Raw genomic sequence first — 23,137 nt, forward strand, 5'->3', positions numbered from 1 at the left:
CCTCCCCCATTCTTTTCGTGTGTGGCAATGGAATATTAATCTGTTTTAATAGTTTTGCATATGGAATAGAAGTTATGAGTTCAGTTCAGGCACTGGGTTGTTTCCTTTCTTACTGTGTTCATGGAAGATCTTATGGCCCTTTGTAAAGGATACTTTGCTATAGGACAAATGACGTAATCTTTTTACTGTCATTAAACATTAGATTTACCGCAAATGTCATACCCAGTCTTTCTCTCCAGTGGGTAACCAAAACTGTATTATTCGCCTGACCTCCATTTTAACCTCACAACAACCCTGTGAGGTAGGTCTGGCTTAGAAAGCGTGTCATCCAGCACCGTTCCATAGCAGCTTGGGGATCTGAGTATTACAGGCATATGACAGGTTGCTTGAAAGCTCTCTTACTACATGTTTCCTACTGTGAAGACAGCCAGGTTCAGGGTGTCCCAATTCTATTCATCTTTGGCACTGCATTATGGAGTTAGTGACTCCAATGGCACTGCATTATGGAGTTAGTGACTTCAATCAGGAAACAGTATTTTCTGATGAGTTATGCTTGCCATAGAGACCCTTAGCTTCCATTGCAAGTAGCACAGGGGTGGGGAGTCGTTACCTAGACCAAGTGATTCCAATTCTTTTCAATTCCATCATTTTCAAGTTTTGAATTCCCACAATCATCCTGAAACTGGTAGCCAATTTTGACTCTCCTAGCTTTATTCTCTGCTAAAACAGGTGGACAGACAGGCCAATTCTTTTATTACTATAAATTAATGGTAACAGCAAGCAATGGAATGTATTTTGTTATGTTTGGTTTGGACCAGGATCATGGGGAGGCAGATGTCTTTTCTAAACCAAAAAGTCCCACATTCTTTCACCTTTCCTCACATGAAAGGTGCTCCAACCCCTTAATCATCTTGCTTGCCTTCCTCTGCAGATTTTTGAGGTCTGCAATACCTGGGGGGGAGGGGGGGATGCAGTGACCAGACTGCACACAATCCTCCAAGTAAGGCCTCATCATAGATGTGTTACAGAAAGTTATTTTATTTTGAATTCCTTTCCTAATAGTGCCCAGCAAGGGGATGTTTCACTGCTGCCCGGAGGCTAAGTGAGGGAAACTGCGCCCGGGGTGCGTGCGCACCCTGAGCCTCTGCTGTGGCACCGTCCGCCCCCGCCCTGCCCTGAAACACTCCACCACGCCCCCTCCGCTGCTCCACTTAGGGCATTGTGTCCCACCCAGCCCCATTGGTGCTACACCACTGCTGCTGCCACACTCTGAGTTGACATTTTCATTTAATCCTGGGTTCTCTTTTCTTCTCAGACAATTCCAACACCATATGCCTGTACTTAAAGATAGCCTTTTTTGTCCCAGTGTGCATCATATTTCATTTGCTTACACTTCATTTGCCATGCTCACTCACCCAATTTTAAGGTTGACAGACCCCTGATGAGGGTGTGAAATTCCCCTTTGGGGCATTTCTCCCCAATGCCATTCAGCCAGCCAGTGAGGAGACTTACCAGCAGTAAAGGAGGTCCTGGCCTCATCACGTCACCTGAGTCAGAGACCCAGGCCTCCATTTGCTGGCAGTGAATTTCCCCATCCACCACAAGTTGCCAGGGGGTACCTGGCAGCACTATCCCATTTACGCCCACATCCAAACTCCCCAGTGGTGGGCTGTGGTGCCAATGCAGTGGCACTCCACTGCATCCAAAAGGGCTTTCCAACAGCACGGGGAGCAGGGGAAAACCCTGATGCTGGCAGCCACCAGAAAGCACCATTAGGCTGAAAGGACATACACCACCATATGGGCAGCAGATGTCTGAGGGTCAGTGTGCTGTGCAACCAGCCCTCAACCCCAGGAGGGAGCCAACAAACCTCAACTCTGCCCCCAGGAATGCCCTGGCCTGCCCCCTCAAGCTGGTATCCAAGGAGGATACCAGCACAGTCCTGCCACAGCCCAAACTTATAGGCTTTGTGGCGGGAAGGCTCATGTCCACTAGTGCATCTGTCGCCTCCACCAGGGTAAGTGCTCAGGGGAGTGCAAATGTACCAGTGCGGCTGTTCACCATTTCCCTTCAGAGCCCCCCTCTTAGGATGGGGCTGCTTGAGAGATCCCCTGGAGCACTTCACAATCTGCCTTGATTTTCACCATCCTGAATCATTTATTAACATCTGCAGGATGAGGTCTGGAGGAGAGCTTCTGGGAGCTGTTTGGGTCAAACCTAGTTACAGGAGAGTTGGGAGAGAATTGAAATACCATCATGTGTTCTTGCGTGTTCCTTTTTTTTTCTGTTCGCTTTTTAAGTGAAATAATTATGGCACCCATATGTATTTCTGGTCATGTTTTGCAACATTTTGCACTTCTCTGCATAAACCGTAGTTTTGCAAATGCCACAACACAAAGTAAGTAGAGTGGTTTGGATGAAAAGACCCCAAGAAAACTTTTGTTCCCATAACCCTCCCCCTTGCCTATTAGATTTAAGTACTATTCTATTGAAGCCCCCTCTCCAAGCTACTTCTGGGGATATTGATCCTTTCTAGAGTTTACTACAGTTGAATGGTGGGCGTTGTGGCATAATGAGTTGCAGTGGGGGAAGAGGGATCTACAAAATCAGGTTTGGGGAGGGGGCTGCATCAGCACTGGCAGAGATGCCTTCCTGATGTGCAGGGACATACTTGGATTCAAGCAGTAGATTTTAAAGAGCATCTGCATCATAATTGGGTGTAAAATTAGGACACATTTAAATTTGAAAGGTTAAGAACAAATGTTGGGCTGACTGTGAATTTGGATTTGATTGGCAGTTGTGATAGAAATTTAAATGCTTGCACTCCTTTTTTAAACTACCGTAATTATTGTTGCCTTTTCAAGAAACAGTGCATTGAATTATTCCTTTTGAGCCAAATTCAGGGGATAAATCTTGAGGTTACAAGACAGTAACTTCACTTGCATTTGTCACACTCCTGAGTGATTTCTCAAATATATTACTGACAAGGGCCCGATAAAGATAAAACAGGACCAGGTTAACGCTGCAACATCAGGATGAGAAGAAATACTGTATTTCCTTAAAATGTGCTGAAGCATCCTACTCTACGTCAGGCAAAGCTATCACTTTTAGGTTTATACCTAACCCTCTTATAAGACCATTGAAACCAGTGGACTTAGAAGGATATACCTGCTTCGTATGGCTGTGTAACTCATCTGATCACTGCAGTGTTTTACAATGACTCCTGCCCCTGTTCTAAAATGCAAGTATAAGCAATTGGTGTCCCAGAGTATACTACAGTCTTTCATGGAATGCATAACTGATTTACTTCATATTATCATTGCAGCATCGGTATAGATCCATTTCCGTTCTACAAATCAATGGATTGATAATTTCCTCTTCAATGGACCACCTAATCAGAAGCATCATACAAGATATTTCACTTTATACTACAGTCATTTCAGGTGTTTTCATAACAAGAACTTATCTTTTTTCCTTTGTTTTATTTTGCAGAATGCTGAATTTGATCCAGACTTATTCCAAAACATCATTGTTTGTGAAAAACCCAACAATGATCTTAATGAATTTAAAGGTTATATGTGAGTAATCTCAGCCTTTATTTGTATCATGTATCAACATCATTATCAGATTCTTTTGTAAATTCAGTGCAGCAAGTTTGTCACTTCTTTTTTTAAATCTTTATTTAAATCATTATAATAAGTCACACAATAACATATAAAAACATATTCATCATATAGTAAAGTATACAACAAGTTTGTCACTTCTGACATGCTGTCACCATACATGTGCCCCGAGTCAAGGAATTACAGTTCTTGGCAAAAATATAATAAAGGTCTTTTTTGTTCATATTCAGGTTGCCTGGAAGGGCTAATGCATCACTGTGGGGAAAAAATGTCTCTCAAAAACCCAGTGGCGTAGGGGGGCGGGGGAATGGTGCCCAAGCCAAAATGGCTCCTGGGTCTCGCGCCTGCGCCCTCCACACACACACACACACACACACACACACACACACACACACACAACTCCCATGGTGGCGCCCAGGGCGTTTGTTCCCAGATTCCCCCTTGGCAGCTATGCCATTGAATAAACCCTATAAAAAGCATATAAAATAACCTTTGTCTAAATGGATTGAAGGGATTTCACATTTCTACAAGGAAACTGAATAAACACACAAACTCTGCCATGGATTCTTGACTGCTAGATGGCAAGCCAAATACAGTTTCTGATACGATGCCCAAAATACAGTCTCAAAGATTTCTTGTCAGGTGAAATATGGAAACTTCATTTCAAGCATTATATCAGATGTACAAATTATTCCAGAATCAGCTCAGAAAACTTTCCTAAACATCACTACACCAATCTTTATCTAACCAGTTCACACCACAACATAATTGCTGGTGGGAGCCATTAAATAAGGGCTGACAGATGATAACTATACTGCTGACCCTGTTTCACCTGGTATTCAATGCCTGAGGCAGAAGCAACACTATTGTTGGTAGCTAGATGTTGGTAGCTGATTTTTCTGACCACTAGGGAAGCACACATCACACACACCATAATCCATGATAGGACCACAATCTAGTATTTCTGCACTTGGGTGTCAGTCATTGTTTCCAGATCTCAGCAGCACCACAAAACAAGGATCTGCCATTTAAGTAGACTTATCATTTGGAACCTGTTGCTGTTTTTGCTGAGATTTCACCCATGCTGGCCCAGTACACATGCACTGGTAACTTACAGCATAAAAATTTGAACAGTTGGCTTCTGCAGGTGTCTAGCTTGACAGCATGATGGTCATTCAAAAACCTATTTAGATCTCTGGGGAAAGCCAGCATTTGTAAATGTGATAGAATACAGTAAGAAAATGCTTTGAATGAATAGCAGCTGTGACCCATTTCCCATGTTCTATACCAGAATGTTGCATGGAAGCTACCTGTTATTTTATCTCACCCTTCTGCTCAGGGTGACATATATATTTCACCTCCCCTCCATTTTATACTCACAAATATACCCTATTGATTCTGAGGTAGGTTAGGATTTTAAAAAGTAAGCAGCCCAAGGTTGCCCAGTGAGAGCCATGGCTGACTAGAAATTTAATTCTGTGTCTACCAAGTTCAACATTTTTCCACATCGATTCTCAGGCTGGGTTAGGTTTATTCCCAGCTCCCCCTTCCCTATTAGATTTAAGCACATAGTGAGATAACTCTATGATAAATATTCTTACAACCTGGAATCTTTGCAAAGCCAGTTTGATAGCAGGGTTATAGAAAAAAGCAACACTGCTTGAAAGTTATTGACAAACAAACGGCAAATGAATGGAGCAAGAACAGCTTCTGAGCATTAAGCATGGACGTCATGATCTTGTCAAGGCCACAGTGACCTAGAGATTTTATTTCTCATAACGGTGAGATTGTGCTATGGTTTCTCACTGGCACAAAACTGCTGCATGCTTAAAAACCAAAGCACATTCCACCCAAGAGAAAGCAGAGGTATGGATATCGCCTCGGAAGCTTAGTGCATATTTTAAGAGAACACAAAATAAGAAAATCGCCCTTGTAGAGAGCAGCTTGGTAGCACATAAATTGGTCTTATCATGAGTATGAACTTGTCAAGGGAATGAAAATTGAAAGGAAAAATCCCCTTCTTCTTTATAGGGAGCAGCCTGATCTCACACGCATTGGTTTTAATAGAGAAAGCCTTCTTCTTCGTGGATGCACACTGAGGAACACAGAAGTTGCCACAGGAATTGTTATCTATGCAGGTAATAATTGTTTTTCTTTCTCATGTGGTTACTTTCAATCTAAAGCTGAAGCATATCAGTGAACCATTATGGTATGGTTAGGAAATTGTTCGACAAAGTACAGGCCCAAATCTGGCATACCCATCAATGTGCTCAATAAATTGGATATCCTGGCAGCAAGGCCTACATCGACACACCACTGGATATTACACATTCATTCAGCTACAGCTGGGTTGACTGTAGCAGAACAATTGCACCGTATCCAGCAATGTGTGGATGCAACCAAGGACAATCAGAAACTCACCAAAGGAAGGAGAATACGGTCTGCTCCCAATGGTTATCCTTCATGGGTGACAGATGGCATCACAAGCAGAAGCTACTTATGTATTGAAGGAGTTTCGCAGCTGGATAGTTGTAGCATATCCTGAGCATTCCATTGAATTTCTGAGCACATGGCTATCATCCTAAACCACTTTGCTCAGAAATAAACGTTATTGAAATTAATGGGATGTGCTGAATAAGCTCTTAGGACCAAGATGTCAGCATGCCATCAAACTGCAAATTATACTTCCATGAGAAAGAATGTTGCATTCATGAGCAAGATTATCACTAAGGCTGTTTCTGCATGGCCTCATGAGCAGAGGTGCACCAGCATAATTGACGCCGGTGCCCCCCCCCCCCCCATGTATTAAGTTCAAGCATTGGCCAGTGCCCTGGAGACATGTAATCTCCGGTGGCCCCCAGTGGCCACGCTTGTTGAGCACAGGCAACGCTTCAGCCGCAGATCCCTCTTACCTTTTCTCCTGACCGTCATCACACTGGAGAGGCTAGGGGACATGCTCCCATGGCCATGGCAACGCGTCCAGGGCCGGAGGCCAGGAGGTGTGTCCCCTGGCCTCTCCAGAGCGATGGCGGGGAAAATGTGGGGAAAACGCCGGCTTCCACCTGGTGCTGTTCACTTGGCACCGAATGGAAGCCAGCATTTTTTAAAAGACTCGCTCATTGAACAAGTCCGAAAAACACTGTTGTGGGGGGAAACGCCGCCGCTGCTGTGATCTCACACACACACATACACACACACACACAAAATGGCGTTTTATCTGCCCCACACCAGTCTAAATGACCCATGCAGAAACGAAGAAAAGAAAGCCTTTGCCATCCTCTGCTGCATCTGTTTAAATGACAACTTTGGGTTTCAGGGCTATACCTTTAGGAATACTAGAGAGGATCTAGAGGAATGCATTGAGAGTATTCTTTTTTCATAAATCTCTACACAAAACTGTCTATTTGCATCTTAGATCTTTGGTGCTGGGACTGTCATTTGTTACAAGTTCACAGCACCACAGTGGCCATGCTCATAGCAAGGGAAACGCAAAGAGCTCAAAGAGCACAGTGAGGGGTACAGAATAAAGTCTGGTTTCCCTTTCATGTCTCATGGTTAGAACTTCAAACACTCATCCACTGAAACTGTAGCAATTTGATTCCAATTTTGTACACATTTTCTTTTTGTCCTGCTGTTTTGTTGGTACTTCAGATTCACTTTGGGAAACGCTAAATAACATTAAAATTACTCACTGCTGGATCTGACATGTTGGCTTGCTTTATGTTCACACAGAAAGTGCACTGGTAGCTAGCTTCTCATTAAGTCAATTTGGCTGCTGTGAAATAGTAAAGTGTACTTAAGAATCGGTCAGCCATCTAATTAGATTCCAACACATTGAACTATTTGGGTCTTTTCAAGTCAATGTTCATTGTATGAAAGGTGTGTGTTTCCACCATTTTCAGATATTAAAACAAAATCACTGACTTTGTTGACTATACAGGGGTGAGATGCCTCATGTAAGAGTGGTTCAAAATGATGAGGCTTTCTCAGAAATATCCTGCAATAAAGGAATAAAAGCTTTATAATGCCACCACTCGCCCCCCATACTCTTGTGATCTGGTTGGTGTATTTCAATAAGTACCACACATGGAAGAGGAATGTGAAGTCAGAGAGCACTCTAGTGTCAGGAAGCAAATCTGACTCTGAACTTGATAAAAGTCTTTTCCCTCTTGTAGTTCAAGTTTGTTTCCCATCTATTTTAATAATACATCTGAGAGATGTACCAGGTGGTAAATAAAATACTGCCTGCCTCCCTTCCACACTTTCAACCATGTTGCCTGCTTTTTTATTTCTAAACAACCATGTGTATACTTATTCAGTTCAATGCATATACATACTTCCTTTTTAAGAAATAAAAGCAGATCCTTTTTATTGTTCAAAAAGTGTCTAAGAGATGAAGAGGGAGGGACGATATTAACACCAGTCAACAATGCATGGCTGTGTCCTATTGTAAACTCACAGGACCAGTTTCCCTGAGGCTGATACATAAAAGAGCATAAGTCTAAACAATGTGCTGAGCATACCAAAGAGGCCTCACTATTGATATTATGTGTATGCCTTCCTTCAGCTTGCCTTCCTGTGTGCACATTCATGCTGCCTTCCTTCAGCTTGCCTACCATTTCATGGATTTTCCTTGGATGACAAGAAGGTTTACACTGAGTAAAGGTTTGCACCATTGGTCTGTCAAGCTGTCTAATCTGACTGGCCATGACTCTCCAGGTCTCAGGCTGAGGGAGGTCTTTCACATCGCATACTACATGATGCTTTCAACTGGAGATGGCACAGATTGAACCTTACTTATAACCTACTGGGCCACAGCTCCTTCCCCCCCCCCCTTTTTTTTAAAATATTATGATTCGTTTTGTCAACTTCTAGTGCTATACTGGGGGGGGGGGATTTTACTGGCAAGGTAAGCATATTTGAAGTGATCTTGGTGGCATGCTATCCAGTACCAATGACATATTGAATTATTGGTCAATTACCATATATATTCGCCTATAAGTCGACCCAAATATAAGTCAAGGCACCTGATTTTGCCACAAAAAACTAGGGTGGGAAATGCAGCAGCTACTGGTAAATTTCAAAAAGAAAAATAGATACCAATAAAAATGTTTTTGAATATTTATTTCAAAGAAAAACATTATGGTATCAACAATAACTTTAAAAATTCTGAAGTGGAATATATAACTCTCACAGACAGTATCTCTTCAGATTTTCATAGGGAAGATGCTCAACAAGATCCCCCTTTTAAAAAGTCCCTACAGGTTCTCCTTCAACACAGATAGCTTATCATTACACAGTGAAGATACTAGCGTGGTGATGGCAGCTGCTGACCCAAAGCAAATTTTTTTTACAGGTCTGCAAGCTCAGCTGGACAAAAGTCCCACCTGGATGGTGGCCAAGAAAGGTGCTGGCAGTGGCTGCACCCCAGGGCACCCTGTGTGTGTGGGGGGGGGATTCCTGCCACCATGGGCTACAATGGTGCGGATTTCCCAATGAGTATGGCTCCCAAGCATTCATGGAGCTTCCTGGCCTGAACAAAAATTCCGTAACATATACATTTAATATTCACACCTATTCACTGAATATTCACTGTGAATGAAGCTACTGGCCACCTGTAGTGCAGCGAAGCAACAGCCCAAGGCTTACCTGGGAGCTGCCTTTGTGTCCACATAGCAGGGAGCAGGTGCAGAAAAACATCCTCAGCTCCCAGCCTTTTTTTGCTCGCCATCCGTTTCCCCCCACCCACTCGCCACCCGTTCACTCACGTATAAGTCGGGTGGGGCCTTTTTTCAGCACAAAAAATGTGCTGAAAAAGTAGACTTATACGCGAGTATATAAAGCAGTTCCTTTTTTATCGTTTATTTCATTCAGTTTACAGGCCACCCTTCTGCTTATGGGTTCTGGATGACTTCCACCAATAAAAACACAGTGAAAACCAATAAAACACCTCTATGCCACTGGGTTCATAAAATTGGTTTCTGCCCCATAAAACGATAATTTGCACCACACATCCAAGGAAAAAAGAGAACAGGGAAATATAAAAAGGGGAAGGGGAGGCCCGCTAGATGGATACTGTTGCTGCCTCAACCGTAAGCCTGGTGGACAGGAATAAACCAGTAAATTATGTTGACATAATTCTTCAGATCCGTAGCCTCCCTGCCAAAATGATTTAGGTAGATGTATCTCTCCAACATTCCCTGCAGTGAGGACAGATGCAAATACTTCATTCACCTTCTCTACAATGCCCTTGTCTTCACTTAGACCTCCTTTGCCAACTTGTCATAATAAAGGTTTATTCCTGCCTGCTTGGTTTCTTTCTTTTAATGAGGTTAAATTTATTTTGTTATCATTAGTTTGCAGAACTTCAGCCATTTTCTTCTTGAATTCCTTCTTGGCTTGCTTGATTGTAAATTTTCGTATGGATGGCCACAGTTTGTGCTACTTTTCATGTTCTTCAATTGAGTAAGGCATATTAGATGCTGCCTTGCCTTGTACAGACTCCTTCAATACAAACCTTCCCAGGTCTAGTTGGGAGATATGTTTTAGTTCTAATGCTGTGACATGCTGTCCATATTAAAATCAGGTTTTTGTATATGTCTGTTCTTTTTTTAAAAAATCCTAAAACTAAGAAGTTGGGAATTTGATATCATGGATATTGAAAACCAACCTGCAGGTATCCATCAATGTATCTAAATGTATCTAGTTCCCAGCAATTCCTATGAAATTAAATTCCTGTACTTATCACTTTCATTTTTCTCTTAAAGGCCATGAAACCAAAGCCATGTTAAATAACAGCGGTCCTCGTTATAAACGCAGCAAAATAGAACAACGAATGAATATTGATATATTCTTTTGTGTGGGACTGTTGATCATCATGTGTCTTGTTGGAGCAGTAGGTATGGAATAACGGTGAAAACCTTGATTTCAGTTATGAAAATCATTTGTTGTTTTGATGCACTTAATTGGTTCTTATTTCTCTTATGAGTCTCATTTGAACAGCTCATTGACTATTTAACATGGGAGGAGCTTCAAAAGCAATAGCTGGTGCCATAGGGCAAATTTTTAACAGGCTTTCTATCCAGGATCCAAACTACTCCTTAGATTCACAGAAGACCATGAAATTTTTGGCTCTTTTTCTTTGAACAGCTGGCCCAAATATCATGTAACAAGGGGGGGGGGGTTGAAGTTCCTCTCATTTTCAATGGCAATGTACTGTGCAGCATGAAATTGAGTTTTAGGAAGAGAAAAATAAGATTATCAGTGCAATACTAAGAAAAGTTACACCCTTCTAAATCCACTGAAGTCAATTGGCTTAGAACTGTGTGATTATGTTTAGGATTGCACTGCAAATCCTCCCTAAGGTTCTGGAACAAGTTTCACACACACACACACACACACACACACACACACACACACACACAGTGTGTGTGTGTGTGTGTGTGTGTGTGTGTGTGTGTGTGTGTGTGTGAGTGAGTGAGTGAGTGAGTGAGTGAGTGAGTGAGTGAGTGTCCGTGTCCATGTCCGTGTCCACCCTGTATCCCTTGGGGGACAGTCCTTGAAATTAAGACTACTTTCAAAAGCAAATTGTGTTGTGGCACAACAGTTTGCTTCTGAAAAAAACCCAGAAAAAATCCTTGGCCTGCCAAAGACCATGGCTATGCTTCAAATAGCTCTTTGGATCCTAGTCACATACATTTTATCTGTATATCACCTACTGAATAGCCTGCAGATCTTTTAATACAGGAGAGACTTCAGAAGATAACTTTGTTGTTAGAGCATAAAACAGTCCTTTCAAATATTCAATTGCTATGGAGCCTTTTCCACATAGAGTTGCTTGCTAAAGTATTCCTGAATGTCTGCCACAAAAATCACAATGCCCAGGATTCTGGGCATGCTCAAAGGCACACATTCAGCTCACAAAGGGCACTAGGAAGGATCCACCATAGAACACACCCAGAGTACAGACCAATGTGTGGTTGCACACTACGGGAGAAGAGTTAGGCAACATGTCTCCCAGGGAACCTTACCTACCATTATTGTTCTTTTCACTGAAAAACCAACTATCTAGGAGCTAGATTCAAATCCAATAGCACCATAGGGACCAAGATTTGGGGAGTATAAGAAAGTTCCCTTCAACAAATTGACTGTGAAAGCTTATACCCCCAAACTTGTGCTGGTCACTAAGAGCCCCATCCAACAGTGGGAGGGGAGAAAGGACTTGAAGAAGTGGCATTGCCTTGTGGCAGCATATTTACCCTGGCAGAGGAGGCAGATGCACCTGCCCCTCAGCTCCATGGTGACAAAACCTGGAAGGCCAGACTGTTGTGGGGCTACACAGGTGTCCCAGACACCAGTGTGGGGAGGGGGGTAGGACATTCCCAGAGGTGAAGCCAACATTAGTTGGCTCCCTTCCAGGGTTTCGGGCCAGGAGCATGGCACCCCGGTGGTGGGGGGATTGGAGGTTGTTTTTTTTTTTGCTCCCTGTGCCTCCTGAAAGCCCTCTTGGAAATGGTAGGGTGGCACCGCGTTGACTTTTGATGGGGTGCTAGTGGACTTGAATCTAGCTCTTCTACTGCAGCCCAACGTGGATACCCTCCTAAAACAATTATCTGAAGAATCTCAGGATTCCCTGGAACATATTTTGGAAACAATTCGACATGGACAGAAATTTGGATCAAGAGAGATTCTGTAGATTGCTGCTACCAACACCAACCAAGGAAAAGACTTGCTTTCTAGTGTCTGCAGTGATCCTGTCTGAATGTGACCATCAGTTGCAAGGATGTCAGACTCTAATGCAAAAAGGTCCACTGAGCTTTCACAAATAAATATCTGGAAGAGAATGTAGCAGTTCCTATAATTGTATCTTGATTTCTAAGTTGTACAAAATAAACACATTGCAAAACACAGAGCAGAAATGATTACATCAAGTTTCTTTATTTCTAGAAGTTAGCCTTGAGGAATTTTAGAGAGATTCCAAATGTGGCACGACATAGCAGCAAGCCAGTAAATTAATCAGACTAGGAGGACAAAACCAGTGGTGGGATTCAGCAGGTTCGCACCACTTTGGCAGAACTGGTTGTTAAAATGGTGCTTGTAAACAACCAGTTGTTAAATTATTTGAATCCTACCACCAGAACCGGTTGTTAAATTATTTGAATCCCACCAGTGGATAAAAGACTCAAAAGTGAAGAGCAGCAGCTCCGGTTTCATTATTTTTGAATGTAGGTACTTCAGATCAAAAATCAGTTTCTTGGTTTGAAAGGGAATTTCAATCATTTTGTTTAAGGAGGGCAAGAGGGATGCATTTTCAAGGAGTGCTTTAAAAAAGGTTCAGACCTGAGATAGACATGCAAGCTAGTTAGTTTTTAAAACAGATTTTACACATGTCTCTGCAAGCACTCTAAGCTCGCCATGGTATCTTCCCCTCCCATCAGAAATCTGAGGAGCCTTAAACAAGTTTCTCTTCAAGTATGTTTTTAGGCTGAAAGGATGCTAATTTTTGAACAGCTGAGACAAATAGTATAATGTAGTGGTAAGGTTATTGCATTAAATTCAGGAAGACCAACACTACGAACCCCACCCCCAAGCTCAGTGGGTGATTTGGGGACACCGCAGCTTGAAGAAGGTAGGACCATGTGGTGGAAGGTTATGGATAAATATTGCCCCTTATTATAGATGTTTTACTTCTTCAGATATGGTCCATTTTAATGGCTTTATTTTTTTTTAGTTGTGATTTGCTTTGGGGACTTCAGCCAAAAAGCATGATATATACCGGAGTTATCATTGAACAATAGATGTACTAGATTACTTTCATATAAAATCTGATTAATACTTTTTATTTATTAATTCAGTTCAAACCCAGCATCTATTGGATTATCTTTACAGAGCCCCTTATCCAACTGTTTGGTTATGATTGAAAGGGTAAATCATCTGTTGCTGAGTATAGAGGAAAATACACTTTCTACCCTAAACATTTTAAGTAGCTACATAGAACCATGTTTTAAAAAAAAAATCCAAAGCCACAATGAGGAGAATTTGTATTTAACATCCAGCCTGCTGGAGAGTTCTAGAGAACTCAAAAGCATGTATTTGTGCTGTTTAGTCTGATCCTGCTAAAAAATATTGCCTTACTTCAGCTTTTTGAATTTGAACACTTCACAAACAGGAAAAAATTGCTAAGGTCTCTCCACCCCCACCCCCCCAAGTATTCTTATTCTGAAGTAGTTTATTTGCTTCTTTTTTTCAGGCCATGGGATTTGGAATGGGCTTTTCTTAGAACCCCCTTTGTACATCATCCCAGACATAAATGGCAACTATCTTGCTCCAGCTGTGGCAGGTTTCTACATGTTCCTGACAATGATTATCCTTTTACAGGTGAGAAATATGTATTGTTGATGAGGTGATGAATCTAAGTCTACTTGGGAGTCAGTCCCACTGAAATGTTGAGGGGGGTTGTTTTTTGAGTGTACATGGGATGGCTCAAGCTGTACATTGAACAGCGGAGCTGTGAGGTGGCTAAAGGTGTGAGCTGCAAATCAGGTAGCTAAACCTCACCTTGGCCATGAGCTCACAAGGCAGCCTTAGGCAAGCCACTTTCTCTCAATCTCAGCTTTTCCCTTTCCTTTACAATATGGGGAGAAAAATATTGACCCACCTGAGTTGGTGGAAGGCTAACAGTGTGATCCTGCAGAGTTCCTGCAGTTTAGGTCCAATCCATACAGGGGTGTATCTAAGATATGGCAGTAATGGTACTTGCCCTGGGTGCCACTTGAAAGTGGGAACTATCCCTGCTTGCCTGCCTCCCTGCCTGTCCACCTGCAGCAGCTGCAATGTCTGTGCATCTTGCCTCACTCCACCTGCCATCTGGCTACTTGGCAGCACTCAGCCATATTCCCACCCTGCTGCCACCGCCACCCAAATAAAGTCTGTGTTGCTTTAAAATTAAGCTTTCTTTACTTCCTGGTGAGTGGTGGCCAGAGGGAGACTGGGGGTGGGACAAAGTCAGGGAAACAGTGCCCTCTCTGGCCTGTCCCCATCCTCAATCTCCCCCAACCACAGTGCACTTGCCTGGAAGGAAAGTAAGCTGAACTTTAAATCCAATTTTAATTTTAAGGCAAGGAGATAGAGGTAAAAATGTGACAACCCCTTGCTGCTGCTGCTGCTGCTCTCTTTCCCCCTTTGCCTCCCTTTTCTCCCTTTCTCTCTCTTCCTTCCTTCCTTCCCTCCTGCATGGTGTAGTGGTTAAGAGCAGGTGGATTCTAATCTGGAGAACTGGGTTTGATTCCCCATTCCTCCACCTGAGTGGCAGAGGCTATGTGGTGAACCAGATGCATTTCCTCACTCCTACATTCCTGCTGGATGACCTTGGGCTAGTCACAGTTCTTCAGAACTCTCTCACTCCACAAGGTGTCTGTTGTGGGGAGAGGAAGGGAAAGGAGCTTGTAAGCCACTTTATTCTCCTTATAGGAGAGAAAGGTGGGGTATAAATCCAATCTCTTCTTCTTTCTTCCTTCCCACAATGACAGTGTATGTGTCTGTCTTTCCTTTCCTTTTAGTTATCATAACTTGGGCTTAGTGCCCCTCCAAATTTGCTACCCCACTGTAGTGGAGTCTGGCCAGGGGGGCACAATTTCAGTGCTTGGCCTAGATGTCTTTTTTTGTAGCTACGCCCCTAAGCGCAAAAGCTTAAGCTGGAATGTTAAAAGTTATATGAAAAAGCTACGTAAAATATTCGTTATGATTACTCATTAACAGAAACCCAAGGAACCAGATTATTTTAAAAAGTGTTTCAAAAGAAATGAAAGGGCTTACTCATTATTGGCTACACTTTTCCAATCTGAGGCCAGTAATCGAAAGGGTTATGTGCACACACCAGAGTTTTTCCCAACAAAACTCTTCTCACCCTTTCTAAACATGCTGTTAATAGCTGGAAGGACCATCCTAGGTGACCCTGAAGGCCTGTAACTAGAGGGAAAATTTAACAATCCAGGTGTGCATATGTGTAAGCCCTTTGTTCCATGTGTAGAGCTCTTCTTAATTATACCATTATAGATTCTCCTCACAGGAACATGTCCTGTCCTGTAGTCCTGAAGTTCTATTTAGTGTTTCTTGGAATGACTGGATGCAGTGGTCTCCTGAAGCATTGACCTGTAAAATAAATGCTGCTTTTCTTGCCTCTGTATAATGAGCTGCAGTTGCCCAAATTCCCTCTTTTACATAGTAATTGAAAGCACAGGAACCCCACCCTTTTTGGGGTGCTACTGTTGAAGTAGTTCCTCAACCAAGGTCAACAACAATTATTTCTCTTTTTCACAGAAGTAAGTGGGGGGAAAGAAGATAAATGAGGGCAGGGAAGTATCCAGTTAGAGCTATTAGGAACCAGTGTCTGAGATAAGAAAAATACTTCTTTTCCCCATTTCATTGTGGTGGCTGTCAGCATATAAGCAAACCAAATTTTGTTAATATGAGTGAAAGATAGTTTTCGGAGTTGTTTGTGGGATTCCAAAGGGACACTATAATTTACATGAGAAATGCAACTGTGTCTATCCAAAATAATTGAAGGAGGAAAGGAAGTGACGGAGCCAAATGCAATCTTTGTTTTTTGTAATAGTTACAAGCTATGCAAGCTTCTCCTCACAGACCCTTGTAAAATGAATTACAACTCTCAGAAAGAACCTCTGGGAGATTCTAGTCATATATATTGTTGCCCTGTGAGTACTTGCAAGAATATTATTCGCTACACTTTTGCACAGGTTTCTCTGGTTGCAGCTGACATCTGCACATTTGTGTCCTCATTCCATAATAAGAATTTTCTAGCAATATCTTACTCCCACTATATGGGAGGAAATGTCCCTGATTCTCAGCAGCAATTCACATCAATTGCAAAACTACTTTTTTCTTTGGTTCTCCTTATCTGCAGTCTGTAGGCCCAAAGGCTACGGCAGCATAACCTGCTGTGTACCTGCTGTGAATTACAAGAGATGTGCCAACAATTTTGCTCTTAACTTTTATCTACTGGGTTTTTAATAGGGGGAAACAGGTTATTTTCCTTCCCTGTCCAGGAAGTCTCGTTACAGCAATCAATATAAGACACAGCTAATGCAGAAAAGTTGAAAAGGAACCCAGCCAATACATTTTAAACTTTTTTTGGCAATGTTCTTTTCCAGATTTTAATCCCTATCTCCCTCTATGTGTCGATTGAACTGGTCAAGTTGGGTCAAGTTTTCTTTATTCATAATGATATCGACCTGTATTGTGAGGAGCAAGATCTGCCGATACAGTGCAGAGCCCTAAATATCACTGAAAACCTGGGACAAATCCAGTATATATTCTCAGACAAAACGGGGACCCTGACTGAAAACAAGATGGTGTTTCGACGATGTACAATCAATGGGAAGGAATTTTCACATCAGGAAAATGGTAATTCACTTTGGACCAAGTATGTTATTTGACCTATAATCCTGATAGGGTCACAGATGCCAGAACATTTGTATTTTCACTTTCCAAAATGCCTTCTTTATAATTTAGATCACAGGTGTCAAGCTCGCGGCCCTCCAGATGTTATGGACTACAGTTCCCATCATCCCCTGCCAGCATGCTGGCAGGGGATGATGGGAACTGTAGTCCATAACATCTGGAGGGCCGCGAGTTTGACACCTATGATTTAGATGTACAGACAATTCTGTAGAACTGCCCCTGTGCCCTGCACCAATTACAGACAATAGAAGGCCACCAGGTTGCTATCCCTGAGAAGTAAGCAAAGAGAGAATGTTTGGGTATATCACAGAAGTAGCAGTTGAGAAGGGTTGAATCCCCACTACCGTCTTAGCCAGGTTTCAGAACACAAACTAACCAGGGAGACTGGCCACCTAGTGTAGACATCCATCTCCTTCACATGCATCCTTCCATTACTGTTCAGGGCAACCTCTGAGATGTACACAGACTCTAACCATTCCCCTGGTACTGTTGTCCAGCCATCACTTGCCACCACCACACATAACTGGGATTGGCTGTTGGAAGTGGTGACCTGTTGTGATTGTATAGAGCACAGTTCCACTTCCAGCTTTGGTAGTGTGCATGGAGAAGATTGATGGGAAGGTATAGACGGTTGTCTTCATTTCCTTGATTCCCAGTGGTGATGGGCAAAGAGACTTAGATTATTGTGTCTGGTCTAATCAGTTACAGGGAAGGGGGCTCTGCAGAAGTGATGCTTCCGAGGTCAGTGTTTACAAACTTGCAGCGCTTCTGTCCTTCACATGCCAATAGTGAGAACAGAATTGTGGTGTTTGAAATGATAGGACAACAGCTTTGAAATTATCACTCATCACAGGCTTTCCTACCTTCACTGACCTCTGTAGACCAGTGCTGTTTGCTGTGATCAGAGATCTCTCTCCCTTTCATTAAATGTCTACATGAAATTGCTAAGAGAGATTGTCTAGAAAATTGTTCTGTTCTGACTGAAGAGGTCACAAATGTTTCTTATCTCTTAAAGCCAAACGATTGGAGACCTTCAAGGAGCTGGATTCAGATAGTGAAGAATGGACAAAACATTTCAGTCTCCCTTCAAACAAGGGTGGAGAAACAACCACTTTAACAAAGATGCCCATTAAACCATTAAGGAGGAGTCAGAGTGCTCGGGCTCATTTTCAGGGGCACACAAGAAACAGATCTCTGGGGCGCTGCGGAAGCTCTCGGTCTCAGGTGGCATTCAGTAGCATTATAGTGAGTAACATTTTTCATTGCTTTGAGGTCTCTCTGCTGCATAAAGTTCAAGAGAGTGAAGACAAGTAATAGTGACATTCTGTAATTGACACCTGCAGTAGTACAAAATACAAGGTGCCTAGTCTGTGCAGTTTGAATTTGGCCAGGGAAAAAGAAAGCTATTCTAAATTTTGTAGTCAATTTAAAAAGCAGTATTGGGTGGCTGCAGAAATGGCATGGAATACTAAATCTACTTTGGGATCAGCAGTATCTACCGGTGTGCTTACTTGCTCCAGATCACCTACCGGTGTGCTTACTTACTCCAGATCACCTTTTATAGTTTTTCCTGGGCAGATATTACATCGTTTAAGTTTGTGGTACTTCTGCTTCCAAGAAACTCACCCTGTAGAACTGGATCTCTTTTGGGAGCACAGAATTCTATTATTCTGGCCAAAAAAAAAAGTAGTTGTAGAATGTTAAAATAACATCTAGTTATCATGTAATATGTATCCGACAGTCAGTGGGTTATTCCAAGACTTCCAGCAAAGGTTACAACATTCTGCTTGAGGTGCACTGTGTTCTCTGGGAGCCAGCATGACACAGTAGTTAGAGTATAAGACTAAGACTTCAGAAAATCAAGTTCAGATTCCCCCTCTGCTACAGAAGCTTGCCAGGTGGCCTTCGGCCTCTCCCTATGTCTCAACCTGTACTACCTTGTGGGGTTGTCATTATGAAGTTAGAGAAGGAGAAGGGAGAACAATGTGATAAGCTGCTTTGTTTATGGGGAAAAGATGGATATAAAATATAAAACAGATGATTGAAAGCACTCTTATTGACTGAAAATGTTTAAGACATAGAACTGAAATGTGTTCCTAGGCTAAGATCGGATAAAGAGTGACACAAATTTAGCTCTGATTAGAACTCATGAAAAAGAGCATAGAAGTTGCTAGTAGTAGCAGCAGTTGTTTAAATCTGCACCTATGAATTATGCTCTATTCTGGCTAAAAGATAACAGGTGTGCTTCAAATGCCGGGTCAATACAGTTTGTTGGCTTTTGCTTAGTAAATGCCAAGATTCTTCATGCTTACGTGCCAGGCATGAAAAGTGACAGCCTCAGGTAAAATGAAAATGGGAGAAATTGGCACTGCAGAGAGAACACCGTGATTTCTCGTTCAAAGTTAGCACAACATCTTCAAACACCTGCTTCTTGATCCCATTGCCAAGAAATCTGATCAGCAGCAGAGCAAAGGACCCTGTGCTGAGTTTTAATAGAGAATATTTCCCAATTCCTAAAATAACAACATGCAACCACAATGAAACGTCAAGGGTTTTTCCTTGAAATAAGAGGCCATGAAACTCTTCACATTTTAAGAAATCCCATGGAGGGCATCTTGCCTGAGGGCTCCCCACAAGTGGCTTTGACTGCTGCCCTCAATAATGTTTCTGATCTCGTAGTTATCAAATTAAGCATTGTGATACTTGACACCTTGGAAGGTTTAGGTAAGATGTACATGTATAGAACCAACCAGGTAACTGGTTAAAAAGCTGAATTAAAATAATTGATGAACTTTCCCTATACACATAACATTTAAAAAATTAGCGAGCGCCGTTCTTTTGCACAGTTTCCTGAATATGCAGGCCATTTTTTTAACTGAATAACATGTATTCCAGGAAAAGGTTGTTACCCCAGACAACAGGTTGTTGATGAAAGTAAGAAATGCATCATGCCAGCTGGAATCTTTGACACCGTTTACGTCTGTAAAGACCACCTCTTCCATCACTGACTTTTTTCTTGCCTTGACCCTCTGCAACACTGTGGTTGTCTCCACAGCAACTGATCCAAGACAAAGGGTAATCTCACTTTATCTTTACTATTTGGAAAGGAGATTTGAAAAGAGAGGCAGACAATGCGTTGAATTCAGTAAAAGGGTTGAAAGCTTTATGCTGACACCTATCTTAAGAGGTTAAAAAAAGAGAAACCTGTTTTGGTATTGCATTGTGGGGGTTTATTTCCCCTTTGGCCTGAATATTCTCTCAGAATCTGTCTGTCTTTACATGTCCCTGCCTATCTGCTTGCCCTGGTGGCCCAAAGGAATAGGCTAATTTGAAACTGAAACAATATTCTCCTATATATCTTGCTGATGGCTGCATTAATCAATTGATGTGATTAGATAATTAAAGCCTTAATTGTGAATTAAAAAGCATTCCAGTTCATCAGGCCAGTCTTGTTCTTTCCATAACAATCTCTGTTTGAGCTATAAGGAGTGCCCTTACTTGTGAAATGGAAGTTGGAGGAAAAAACTATTTTAATAAGCCTTATAATGCAATCCTGTGTAGAATTACTCTAGTCTAAGCCCATTAAAATGAACAAGTTTAGACTGGCACAACTCCCTTTAGGTTTGTACTATTAGTCACCTCAGCACCTTGTTCAGAATATGAGGAATAAGCTAGGAGACCTCCTTCATTCTACCAAGACTCTGTTTTTCTAAACCATGCCTGAAGAATACAGACTCATGGGGACAACAGAGCCTGTCAAACCAGATGTAAAAGTCACCAGTTAAGCTCACAACCCTAAAGGCTTTCAGGGTACTACTTAAGTTACAGACTTGGCAAGAACTGTACAAGGACCAAACTATATGAGATACTGGGAGTTCCACGCATGATGTTTCCACATTCTTTTTTTTTTTTTTGAAGTGGGATCCAAGTTTGGCCCGGTGCCACAGGACTGGGGTAGGGAGAGTTAAGCCTTCTCCTCAGAGCCATTTTCCTAGCCATGTAAATGTAAATGTATAAATTACCTGCATGTTTGTCTGGAGGGTAAACTACACTTCATCCCCTTCAGTGGTGTGGCCCTAACAATAGCTTTTCTTTCTTAAAATGTGGAGATGGATAGAATAGAAAATGACACTTTGAAAATCAGCCTGACATAGGGGAAGATCAAAGAATGTTATGGCGAAGTTGTGGACTTCAATGCTACCAATTGACTGTCACTGTTGTAAACACAGAATAACGTTCTGGAATTGTATCCTATTGACATTCTGCTAATGTCTAGTTCACCTCCTCCCAGGATATCACTTGTTCAATACATGCAAACCCAATTGTTTACTGAATTAATTTATCCAACTAGCAAGTTGAAATCCAGATCCTGGAGAGCCACTGCCAGTCTGAGTAGATAGTGCTATCCTTGATGGTCAGTAGTCCAAAGCAGCTTCATATATTCAAGTGTTCAATTCAGCCAGTCAGAAATCTTTGATTTAGAGTGTTATTCTTTGTGTATGGTTTTGTATGAGACAAGATTATCTAACTATTTGGTCAATTGTCCCAGCAAGGTTGCTGAGTAAAAGGACTTCCAGTCTGTGTCTTCATCTCTAAAGCCCCACTCATAATCTAGATGTCCATTTAACAAACTCCTTGTTCATCTTCGTGAGCATTCTGTGTAGCCCCATATTGGGACTATGCTTACACAGGCCTACCACACAAAGATTTGCAAGCTTTCTATCTGATCTGCAGCTCTAAAGAGTTTCATTTGGGCAAGGAGTTTCTCTTTCCACCATTCACTCTACTCACTGTGGAAGTCAAAACCCAAGCAAACAAAACCTGGGGCATTCTCATCGCCCATCATTGGAACAGGCATATTGGTTTCCATCCTAAAATCCTTGGCCTGGGGTGTGACCTCCAGCTTTTCTCCAGCTCCAGACTACTCAGAGGACTACAGGTCCTCTGTTCTGCCATGATGTGCAAGCACTCCACCTGACAACTTGACTGCTTCCACCTTAGAAAAGTAGCCTGTTAGGGTATAGGCTTAGCATCCAGGGAAGAGTCCTATATGAAGTTCTATGACTACAGTTGGGACTGTTTTAGTTCTGTGAGCTCAAGGGGAAAAAACATTCTACCTGAATCATGAAACTTTCCTTGTGTTTGATTACCTCCTTTACCTGAAAGGATCCAACAGGTTTTCTACCTCCTCAATTAAAGTGCAATTTTCTGCTATTTCAACATTTCATCTTGGTTTGGATTCCTTCCCCTCTTTGTTCATCCACCCTGCAAGCACTGCCTGAAAGGTTTACAGAGTGTGTGCCTGTCTGTTAAAAGACCTGTGGAATTTACTTTGATTCTCACTGGGTTAATCGAATTCCCCTTTGAACCTATGAACTCCAGTGTCTCCTTGCTCCTGTCCTATAAAACTGCCCTTCTCATGGCCATCACTTCTGCTAGGAGGATAGGAGACCTGTGGGTTCTCCAGTGCGATCCACTTTTCAATGAATTCCATCAGGGTAAGGTGCTGTTGTGCCCTGGCCTGGGGCATTTGCCTAAGGTGGTTTCAGCATTCTATATGGGTGAGGACATGACTTTGCCGGTGTTCTTCCCCAAACCGTAGCCCCCAGGGGAGCAGTCCCTCCATACGCGAGACATACATAGAGCATTTTTTTTCAGTCTCCACTGCGCTGTGGACATGATGGATGATAATCTTTTCATTTGTTGTAGGGGACCACATAGAGGGCAAGCAGTAGCTATGCAGACCCTTTCCAGGTGAGCGTCCAACCCATGAAATTGGCCTGTGGCTAATCAAAGTTGACTTGGCCATTGGACATTCATGCTCACTCCACCGGAGTGTAAGCAGCATCAGCTGCCTGGGTATCAAATGCATATGTTCAAGACGTTACAGGGTGATCCTCCCTGATGTCCTTTCTTTTGACACTATTTGGTAGATGTTGACTCCTAAAGGGAGGCTGCAGTGGGCAAAGCAATTCTGCAGGTGTTAATCAAATAGACAAGCTCACACCCACTGCCAAGATACATGAGCTTGCTAG

The 23,137-nt window shown here is 42.3% G+C and overlaps 1 protein-coding gene across 2 annotated transcripts in view; it reads left to right on the plus strand.

Moving 5' to 3' along the window:
• Window positions 1-23,137, plus strand: part of ATP10B (ATPase phospholipid transporting 10B (putative)) — an 81,342-nt gene that overhangs the window by 28,398 nt on the left and 29,807 nt on the right. For both annotated transcript variants that reach the window (XM_048492258.1, XM_048492257.1), the window contains 7 exons: window positions 3,493-3,578; window positions 5,655-5,761; window positions 10,391-10,522; window positions 13,873-14,000; window positions 16,793-17,045; window positions 18,118-18,347; window positions 19,998-20,177. In XM_048492258.1, the coding sequence (XP_048348215.1) occupies window positions 3,493-3,578; window positions 5,655-5,761; window positions 10,391-10,522; window positions 13,873-14,000; window positions 16,793-17,045; window positions 18,118-18,347; window positions 19,998-20,177 (1,116 nt within the window). The remainder of the gene's footprint in view (window positions 1-3,492; window positions 3,579-5,654; window positions 5,762-10,390; window positions 10,523-13,872; window positions 14,001-16,792; window positions 17,046-18,117; window positions 18,348-19,997; window positions 20,178-23,137) is intronic.

Source organism: Sphaerodactylus townsendi, linkage group LG03 (assembly GCF_021028975.2).
Source record: "Sphaerodactylus townsendi isolate TG3544 linkage group LG03, MPM_Stown_v2.3, whole genome shotgun sequence".
Classification (NCBI taxonomy): Eukaryota; Metazoa; Chordata; class Lepidosauria; order Squamata; family Sphaerodactylidae; genus Sphaerodactylus; species Sphaerodactylus townsendi.